Source organism: Hypanus sabinus, chromosome 13 (genome assembly GCF_030144855.1).
Source record: "Hypanus sabinus isolate sHypSab1 chromosome 13, sHypSab1.hap1, whole genome shotgun sequence".
NCBI classification, from domain to species: Eukaryota; Metazoa; Chordata; class Chondrichthyes; order Myliobatiformes; family Dasyatidae; genus Hypanus; species Hypanus sabinus.
In genome coordinates, this window is record NC_082718.1 from 63,101,232 (window position 1) to 63,112,300 (window position 11,069).

The 11,069-nt window shown below is 42.2% G+C and overlaps 1 protein-coding gene across 3 annotated transcripts in view; it reads right to left on the reverse strand.

Moving 5' to 3' along the window:
• LOC132403930 (uncharacterized) overlaps positions 1-11,069 on the reverse strand; it is a 226,121-nt gene that overhangs the window by 82,257 nt on the left and 132,795 nt on the right. The window contains exons 10-12 of one of the 3 annotated variants that reach the window (XM_059987772.1): positions 8,977-9,097; positions 8,122-8,253; positions 1,296-1,394 (exon numbers count right to left, since the gene is read on the reverse strand). In XM_059987772.1, coding sequence (XP_059843755.1) covers positions 1,296-1,394; positions 8,122-8,253; positions 8,977-9,097 — 352 coding nt within the window. The remainder of the gene's footprint in view (positions 1-1,295; positions 1,395-8,121; positions 8,254-8,976; positions 9,098-11,069) is intronic. The other 2 variants (XM_059987773.1, XM_059987774.1) reach the window with 2 other exon arrangements.

Genomic DNA, 11,069 nt, shown 5'->3' on the forward strand with positions numbered 1-11,069 from the left:
CATTCACCACTTCAGTGCACACTCATCTTCACTGGCCCTCAGTTAGCCAGTAACTTCCATGCTTACTTTCAAAATCTCCTGTTACTTCTAATCATCGCCACCTCCAGCTCCCATCAACCCCACCCCCCCAGTCTCCTCCAGCCCTGCGGCTCTTCAAAGAATCTGCTCTCTTCGAATACAAATTCTTGTCTTTTGAACATTGCCTTTCATATTAACCCTACTTCCGTTGCCCATAACGTCATCTTTCAGCTCAGCTCAGCAAATTCCTACTACATGTCAACGGACATGGTAAGTAAAGTTGATCCTTGATCAACCTGGGGCCTGAACTTTGAAGTTGCCTCCTAAAACTTCCCCTTCCTTCCACCTTTTCTTCACATCACTGATGCATCATACATCCACTTCATTCAACCATAAGTTCAAAAGCCTCTTTATGTGGTTTTGATACAAAGTGCTTGCAATGCATTTACTGCTCAAAATATTATACCTGAAAGAGTGTGATGTGTGGTGCGATGCCAGCATTGTGAGACGGCCAGGCAATCAGGCGGAATTGCTCTGAAACGAGTATGAAATGGCTGAGCTCCAAACGAGCAGGCCGCAGCATGAAGGCAGATCATTGCAGAGCCGGTTCAGTTTTGAACGGGCAGTATGAGTGAAACAGGTCACTACGTGAGGCACAATGGAGGAAAGTGAAGCCTGCCGACAGCTACAATGGGATGAAGGCCTCAACCCTCATGGACGGGTACGGAGGAAGTGTGAGAGGCATTGTATGAAGTGGAGGAAGCCATTACTGCCCCACGTGCTGCCCAAATCAAGATCAGCATTCAAGGTTATTTATCACATGTACAATGAAGCTTAGAGTGAAATGCTTTGCTTACGTTAACACCAATCCACCCATGGGTGTGCTGGGGGCAGCCCACAAGTGTCACCACACATTCCAGCACCAACATAGCATGCTGGCAATGCTTAGCAGAGCAGCACAGAAGACAGTAAGCAGAGAAACAAGTCCCGCTGTTCCCTCCCACCCACACACACACTCAGACCCGAGGACAGGCCTCCAACCTCCAGTGTGCCTGGTATAAATGTGTGGAAACTCTGCTGATGCAGGGTCTCAGCTCATAACATTGACAACTCCTTTCCCTCCACGGATGCTGCTCGGCCTGTTGAGTTCCAGGCACTCTAGCTTCCAGCATCTGAAGTCCCTTGTTTAACCTTGTGTCTAATCTCAGCCTGCCAGTACCTACAATCCCTGCTTACCAACCTCCCTCTTCCAACAATGGTGCTGTACCATTACTTACTGCCATTCTGCTGTCTCTCTGCTTTTGTCTTAATGGAATCATTTTCATGAGAGGTCTGGCTGAAGCTGATGTAAATGGTATATCAGTCAGCAGCTTACCCTAGAATATTGCACAAACATGGTATTTATTGCACCTAAAGTATGGATATATGCTTCTCAAATGCATATCAATTTGGATATTGACTAAACTTATGCTTTAGAGTAAAAACACTTAAAATAAACCCAAGCAGTGATGGTGTTCTGCTGTTTGAATTTGCTATGGAAGTAGTGAAGCAGTCAGACTGAGGAAATCAGGGCAATTTGTAACCAGGCTTATCAGGACAGTGTCCAACTCAGGTAGGTTACCTGGCTTGTGGGAAGCAGTGCTGCACAGACTAATATTCACTAAAATGTTAGAAATAACCTGATGTTTGCAAGACATTCTGAAAAATCACTATTCCTTCAGCATTATGAAGGACCCCATACAAAGTCTTCTCTCTCCTGCCACCTGGGAAAAGGCCGTTGAAATGACAATAAAAAGTGACTTGACTTGACTTCCCTGATCAGCCTCCATCTCCATGACTAGATGCAAGTTATAACCTTTATTGTCTCATACACTGAAAAACACACTCTTGATACTGACTCATATGGTGTATATATGCATGTGAACTTTTTTTCTTGTGTGCTTTCTTTATTTTCTTTGTCAGTGAAAATGCGATAAATGTGAATTGCATTTAACTGCAATTTGTGTATGTATGTATATATGTTCCAATAAAAAGTATTCACCCCATCCTCCTTGGTAGATCAGGGAAGGAGTAGTGATTTTTCAGAAAGTCTTGTGAACATCTAATCACCGATTGCACAAGTACTTAGCCCCCTTTAATAGGACCTCAATCCAATCGAGAATTTGTGGTTGGACTTGAAAAGGGATGTCCGCTCACATTGCAATGTGACAAAGCTTGAGCAGTTTATGAGGAGTTTATAGATAGTAGCTTCAGGGAGGTAGTTATGCCAAAGGAGCAACGCACAGGTAACTGGGTTACCATCAGGTGAGGGAAGAGGAAAGGGCAGGCAGAGCCCTGTGGCCATTCCCCTCAGCAACAAGTATACCGATTTGGATACTGTTGGGGGGATGACTTACCTGGGACCAAGCTGTGAAAGCCGGATCTCTGGGACTGAGTCTGGTTCTGCAGTGCAGAAGTGAGGAAGATGAGGAGAGAGGTAGTGATAGGGGACTCGATAGTTAGAGGTACATTCAGGAGGTTCTGTAGTCGTGACAGAGCCTCCCAGACGGTTTGTTGCCTCCCGGGTGCCAGGGTCAGGAATGTCTCTGATCACGTGCACAGCATTCTGAAGTGGGAGGGTGATCACATGGAATTACAAACTCTAACCCGTCTGGACCTTTAACAGTATGGGAGTCCCAATCAATATGCGGAAAATTAAAAGGTTGAATTTGGAGTATTCTGAGCAGTTTTGGTCACAGGAAGGATATTAATAAGGTTGAAAGAGTGCAGAGAAGGTTTACAAGGATGTCGCTGGGACTTGAGAAACTGAGTTACAGAGAAAGGTTGAATAGGTTAGGACTTTATACCCTGGAGCGTAGAAGAATGAGGGGAGTTTATAAAGGTATATAAATATACCTTTTATAAAGGTATATAAAATTATGATGGGTATAGATAGAGTGAATGCAAGCAGGCTTTTTCCATTGAGGCTAGGGGAGAAAAAAACCAGAGGACATTGGTTAAGGGTGAAGAGGAAAAAGTTTAAAGGGAACATTGGGGGGGCACCACAGAGAGTGGTGGGAGTGTGGAATGAGCTGCCAGTTGAAGTGGTGAACGCAGGCTCACTTCTAATATTTAAGAAAAACTTGAACAGGTACATGGATGAGAGGTGTATGGAGGGATATGGTCTAGGTGCAGGTCAGTGGGACTAGGCAGAAAAATGGTTTGGCACAGCCAAGAAAGGCCAAAAGGCCCGTTTCTGTGCTGTAATGTTCTATGGTTCAGTATTATAAAGAAAAATGGGGAAAAATTGCAGAGTCCAGATGTGCAAAGACCTATCCACATAGACTCAAAGCTGTAATTGCTGCCAAAGGCGCATTTACTGATTTGAAGGGGCGAATACTTACGCGATCAATTATTTTGTGTTTTATATTTGTAATTAATTTAGATAATTTTGTAGGGATCTGTTTTCAGCTTGATAAAAGTCTTTTTCTGTTGATAAGTGTCAAAAAAGCCAACTTAAATTCACTGTGATCTAATGTTGTAAAACAATAAAATATGAAAACTTCCAAGGGGAGTGAAAAGTTTTTATAGGCACTGTATGTGCATGAATGTGTATATGTGTGTAAAAGTGTGTGCATGTGTAATATGTGTGTGTGTCTCCATGTGTGTAGGTGTGCATGTGTGTATATGAGTGTGCACGTGTGTGTGTAAAAGGAATTTCTATGAATTAACATGTATTTAAAACAGCTTCAATGGAAGCTATTTGTTTACTTCTATTGGACAACAAGTGAACTATGTAACCTGATCAATGGAGTTATCAGTCAGGATATACAAAAGCAATTTCTAAGAGGCAATTATTGTTTCACATGGTATTGATGTTCACAACTGCTAATACATTGAAATGAGTTGGAAGGACGTGGGATTCATTTGGCTGTGCTGCTCACTCTGGTTGAAGTGAAGCAGCTCTGTGTTCTACTCTTGAAAAAAAAATTACAAATGCTGAAAGTCTGAAATAAAATCAGGAAATACTGGAGTAACACCTGCACAATGTGGATGAACTCAGCATGTCAGACATTCCCTAGTGAGGGAAATGAACAGTTAATACTTTGGGCCAAGGTTTTCTCACCAGGATGTAGAAGTCCCAGTAAAGTGTCTCAACCTGAAATGTCGACTCACAAACAAGAGAAAATCTGCAGATGCTGGAAATCTGAGCAACACACAAAATGCTGGAGGAACTCAGCAGGCCAGGAAAAGGGTACAATTGAAGTTTCGGGCCAAGACCCTTCAGCTGGACCGACAAAGGGTTTCAGCTGGAAATGTCAACTGTAATTTTTTCCATAGATGCTGCCTGGCCTGCTGAGTTTCTCCAGCATTTTGTGTGTGTTGCTGAAATGTCAACTGTTTATTTCCCTCCATACTTGCTGCCTGACCTGATGAGTTCCTCCAGCTGTTGTGTGCATTGCTCAAGATTTCCAGCATTCAGCAGAAAACTGGAAATGTTCAGCAGGTCAGGTTGCATCAGTGGAAAGGGAAGCAGGATTAATGTTTCAGATTGATACAGTAACTCTGGTTCTCTCTCTGCACACGTAGCCTGATCTGCTGGGCATTTCCAGCACTTCCTGATTCTGTCATGTTCTACTGACACCATCCTTTCCTTCAGTGACAGTCTGCACCTGACCATTCACTGGACATTGCACTGATACAGGCGGAGGCTTGGTGACTCATCAAATCTATGCCTGGTCTCTGCAAAACAGTTACATTAGAACACAGAACACTTCAGCACAGTACACACCCTTCAGTCCAAGAAGTTGTGCTGATCTTATAACCTACTCTAAGATCAACCTAACCGTTCATAGTCCTTCATTTTTCTATCATCCATGTGCATATGTAAGAGTTTCTTAAATGTCCCTAATGTATCTGCTTCTACCATCACCCCTGGCAGATTATACCATGCACCCACCACTCTATGTGTAATAAACATCTTTCATATCACTCCAATACTTTCCTCCAATTATGGCCCCTCGTATTAGCCATTTCCACCCTGGGAAAAAGTCTCTGTCTATCAACTCAATATACGCCTCTTATCATCTTGTATCACTCCTATCATCCCCTTTCATTTGAAAGAGAAAAGACTGAGCTCACTCAGACATGCTGTCTAATTCAGGCAGCATCTCCCCTGCCTCCCCTTCTAAAGCTCAAACATAACCTTCCTATAACAAGGTAACCAGACCTGAACACGTGTGGTCTAACCAGGATTTTATAGAGCTGTATTAATACCTTGCAGCTCCTGAACTCAGTCGGCTGAATAAAGAAAGCCAACACACCATTCTTGTGTGCTTTCCTGCCTCAGGCACCCATCCAGTTGCCTTTGAGAGCTCCATTGGTTTCATTTTCCCTACGAGTAGCAGGTTCTAAATCACAACATAAAGAATCTCTCCTCTCAATCTTACGCCTTTCCATTTAGGTCTGTGTTTCCTGGTCCCTGAAATAACTGCTGATAGGAACAGATTTAACTGTGAAAGCAGTCATGATCTTGTACACCACATCGGGAATATTGTGTTCAGTTCTGTGCTTTCATGTTGTGATCTACCTCTGTCAAATGTCTGCTTCATCTTCTTTGCTCCAAGAAGATCAGCCTCAGCTACCCCAGTCAAATATTGGAACTGAAATCCTTGAATCCTCGGACACATTCTAGTAAATCTCTTTTGCATTCTCATTTGGACCTTCACATCCTTAAATCTATTGGTCAGTTCTGAATGTAATACACTGGTTTTGTAAATTGATCAATTTTTTTTTAAAGCTCAATATGATCCTCCTGCCTTTGCACTCTATGAAGCTTAGGATTACTTAATGCTTTAACATATCCTGCCCTGTTCAAAGATGATACACCATTGCTGTATAAGTCTGGTTTATCTCCATGTTATTTCTGCCTGTATGCTTCACTTCATGCTTCTCCGTAACAAATTTCTCTTAATTGGTGGCATCCGTTAGTCTCGCGAGACCATGGATCTGTGCCTGGAATGGTTTCCAGGGCACAGGCCTGGGCAAGGTTGTGTGGAAGACCAGCAGTTGCCCATGCAGCAAGTTTCCCCTCTCCACAACACTGATGTTGTCCAAGGGAAGGGCAAGGGCCGATACACCTTGGCACCAGTGACGTCACAGGAGTTGCCAGAATGAGGTTGAAGGCAACGTTGGACTGCCTTAGGGACTCCAGCTCCGGATTTGTCCTCGGGGTTCACTCCCAAAACCTTTCCCATGAGTGGGTATGGCTGCAAGGCAGTGGAAGTTTGAAATCAGAGTTCTCCCTCTCGTAGGTGGACTGCCTTCCCAGGCTGACGAGCTCCATCTACCCGAAGCACTGGTTTTAAGGCGCCAGAACCTGCCTTCGCCCCTTCTCCTGTCAGTAGAAACAGTTCCGCTGGGCTTAGAGGCGAAGCCCCATGAGAAGGCCAGGAGTTGGACTTGGTTGTCAGAGGCTATTTGAGGTGCACGCCATTTATTGTCTGCTTATTATGTAAATAAATTTCTGTCCACTTGCAGAGGATTTCTATCAACCATTACATATCTGTGATATTTTAAATTCTATCTCGCTCACACATATACAAAATCCTAACTCTACTGTATATTAAAAAAAGCAGTGGCTTTCTACATTGATCCCTGGAGAATATCTCCGGCTACAATTCTCCAGCTTGAAAACCAGCTACCTATTTGTTGGATTAAGGTGTAGAAGTTACTTCCCTTCTATTTTTCTTGTAGTTTAACTTTCCTATTCAAGCTTGCATTTTTATACATTCACCTACTTAGTGGCCACTTTATTAGGTACACCCGTGCACCTTCTCATTAAAGCTAATATCTAATCAGCCAATCACGTGGCAGCAACGCAATGTAGGAAAGCATGCAGAGGTTCAGTAGTTGTTCTGACCAAACATCAAAGTGGGAAGAAATCTGCTCTAAGTGACTTTGACCATGGAAGGATTGTTGGTGCCAGAAAGGAGGTTTGAGTATCTCAGAAACTGCTGATCTCCTGGGATCTTCACGCACAACCATCACTAAAGTTTACAGGTGTGAAAACAGTGAGTGCAGCTCTGTGGGTGAAAATGCCCTGTTTATGAGAGAGGTGAGAGGAGAATGGCTGGACTGGTTCAAGCTGACAGAAAGGTGACAGTAACTCAAATAACCACACATTACAACAGTGGGGTGCAGAAGAGCATCTCTGAATGCACAAAAGTTGAACCTTGAAGTGGATGGACTACAGCAGCAGAAAACCACGAACATAGACACCTCCTAACCCCCTGTACCTAATAAAGTGGCCTCTGAGTGTACATGTCAGCGTTCGGTGAATTTTATAGTGATTATACTACAGCTGCTTCTAGAAACTTTTAGTTTTTCTGTAGCAAGTGCTACACCACTTGAATATGGCTATTCAAGTTATTACTGAAATTTGTGTTTGCTCTAGTTTAAATATAAGATGATCGTGGCTCTTGTAACATGTAATAAAACTATTGTAAGCAATGTTTTCTGCCTCATTCTTGACTTCCAAAGAAACTTTGAGTCACAAAAATATCAGAAACCAGCATATACCACCTCTTTTATCCTTGTCAATCTCTGATGGTTGCTGCCACTAAACCTTTTTAATCCTTTTGTTTGCTGAATAGCCTATTATGTGAGACTTTGCAGAAAATCTTCTGAAAACTGATACTGCATTCTTTTTACCAACTTACTCTTTTTCTGAAGAAACGCATTCGCAAAGGCTTTGCTATAAGAAGTGATGTGCACAGTGGGCATCAGTCTGCTGCTGCTTAATCACTTAAGATTCTGCAACTAGATAAGCTTGTCCCAAAGTCTTCAGAAATTACAGGTACAGGTGAAAGAGGGAAGGAAAATGAAAGAACAGTACTTCTTTCATTTTTGAATCTTTTTTCTTTCCAGTTACAGAAAACTGTGAGAAACAAAGGAAGAGCTGGAAGAAGAAGGACAAATCATCTTCTGGAGTTCTATCAACAGAATGGTCTTTATTAAAACACACAGGTCCTGTTTGTTTTAAAATTGTAATCACACTCATTGAAAAGCAACAAGAATCGAAAGCAGCTACAATTTGGGATATGGTTTTCGATTTGCACTTACCATTTTATTGGGCTGGGGAGGAATTACATCTGGCAAGGGAGAAAGGGGAAAGCGGATATACTCATACTGCCACTTGTAGGTGAAATTGATTGAAAATCGACCATTGATTCGTACAGTGATATAATCATTAACCTGCAGGTATGGAACAGATATCACACATTCATATGCAGTCAAAAATCACAGTGGTTCAGGTTTGAAGAGGGCATAAACTGGCCGAATTTCTCTGAGTTCAGAAGATTGACAGAAGAGTCAATCAAGTTGTTGAAATAATTTATTCAACAGAATAGGACAGGAGCAATCCCCCTTCTCTCTTTTCCATTCCCCATTCTGGCTCGGCTCCTACTCCTTCTCTTCTCTACACTGTCCATCATCTCCCCCGGTACCCCTCTCCTGCTCCTCCCGTGGTCCTCTCTCCTCTTCTGTCAGATTCCTTCTTCTTCAGACCTTTACCTCTTCCACTTATCACCTCCCTGTTCTCACTTCATCCTCCTTCCCCACCACGAATCTTCCCCATCACCTGTCAGCTTGTGCTCCCCTCCACCCACCATCTTACTCTGGCTTCTACCCCTTTCCTTTCCAGTCCTGATGAACAGTCTCAGCCCAAAACGTTCACTTCTACAAATGTAAAAGCTGCTATGTAAAAGTCTTGTGAGATGTCATGAACGCAGCTTCACATGACCTGGTCCAATGTCACATAGATAAAAATGTCAATGCAGTCAACCTCAAGGGATATTCATAAGCAGAACTAGAAGTCTGCCTCCCTCTTCCTTGTAGTCAGAATCATCAAGATTTCCACTGAAAGTTTACAATCTTGAACCTTGTTGTCTCATCTGAGTGAGACTGATGGAAACTTACCTGCATCCATATTGGCTCAGGAAGATTCCCTCTTTTTGGCCATTTCCACTGCTTCATTGAAATTTCATTTTCATTAATTAGCAGCCCACCCTCTTCATGGTACAGCAGGACCCTTGACTTTCTGGCAATATATCAAAAGAAAAGAAACAATTACACTACCAACTTGGAATTATAGCACTAAAGGAGCTTGTTCAGCCTGTCCTACCCGTCTGTTTTATGGAACTACACTGTTTAATTAGTCCTAACACAAAAGTCCTGTAAGGATTTCATTAACAAGAGTACTTCCAAGTTCCTTATTAAACTTTATGAATTGTTTATTTCCATCTGCACTTTCATGGAATTCATCCTGAGACAAGTGTGAAATTTGTTTTAACCTCACAAAAAATTACTAATGCAATATTGTGAATCACATACTGTGGAGCAGTGCCTTTTTGTGGATGTCTCTCCCCGGCTGCTATTTTAACACTGTAATTTAGACTTCTGGTGGTGTTGTGAATGACCGTGGGGGTATCAAACCTTTAATTAGGAGTGACTCATTAGAACTCCACTAATCACTGTGAACTGTGTGTATTGACAAAGAGATGAAGTATTGCTGGTACAGACTGTACGTGGAGAAGTTTAGAGAGGCTGTAAGCTAGTAGTGATCCAACCAACATCAGATCAACACGTGGATTACTAGAACAACACAAATCTGACACGTCTTATCACTTCCTTCCAATCAGACACATTACAGCCTCATATGCTTTTAACTCATTTGGTGTCACTCTCTTTGACTCGCTACCCATTTTGTCTTACATTGTGAATTCTTTTATCACATTATACTCTCTCTTTCTACTCAATCAGACTTTTCCTTTTAACAAACACAAAGAACAGGAGGAACTTAGCAGGTCAGACAGCAAGTCTGGAGAGGGAGAGGAATAAACAATGATGCTGCATGACTTGCCTGCTGAGTTCCTCCAGTACTGTGTGTGTGGTACTGTGGATTTCCAGTAACTATTTGTGTTTAAGACCTTTCCTGCAGAAAGTAGTGGATATGACGAGTAAAGCCCACCCAGCCATTGAGCACATCTACACAAAATGCTGTTGGAGGAAAGCAGCATTCATCATCAAGACATGCTCTCTTCTCACTGCAAGCATCAGGAAAAAGGCACAGGAGCCTCAGGACTCACAGCATTGGGTTCAGGAACAATTATTACCCCTAAACTATCAGGCTCTTGAACCAAAGGGGATATCTTCACTCAACTTCACTTGCCGCATCATTGAAATGTTCCTGCAACCAATGGATTCACTTTCAAGGACTCTTCATCTCATGTTCTCAATATTTATTGTTTATTTATTATTATTATTACTATTTCTTTTTGTATTTGTGGTTTGTTGACTTTTGCACCCTGGTTGAACGCCCAAGTTGATGTACTCTTTCAATGATTGGTTATGGTTATTAATCAATGGATTTACTGTGTACACCTGCAAGGAAATGAATCTCAGGGTTGTATACGGTGAGGTATATGTACTTTGATAATAAATCTACATTGAACTTTGAACTTTTCCATTTGTTCTTTCTTCCTTCTCCTCTTTCTCTGAATTTTAAAACTTGTTTTTTTATGTCACTTATTATAGTTTTGTTTTTATCTCTCCACGGAAGCTGTCTAAGTATTTCCAGCATTTCCTGGTTGATTCTGGATTTGTCAATCTTTGGCTGCCTTTCTACTCCCTGATTAGTCAAAACAGCATGGCCAGATTCAGTTCTAATTCCATCTACAAGTTTGCAGATGACACCATTATAGTGGGCCAAAACTCAATAAATGAGTCAGAGTATAAGAAGGAAGAAGACAGCCCAGTGATATGGCGTCATGACAACATTTCCCTCACTGTCAGCAAAACTGAGGAGCTGGTCATTGACTTCAGGAAGTGAGGCAATAGACAGTAGGTGCAGGAGTAGGCCATTTGGCCCTTCTAGCCAGCACCACCATTCTTAAACTGTGGCCTCTAGTTCTGGACTCACCCATCGTCCAGTGTGTCCAATTCCTTAATAATCTTACATGTTTCAATCATATGTGAGGGCGTGTGGTAGTGTTCTCTTGTTTACATCAAAG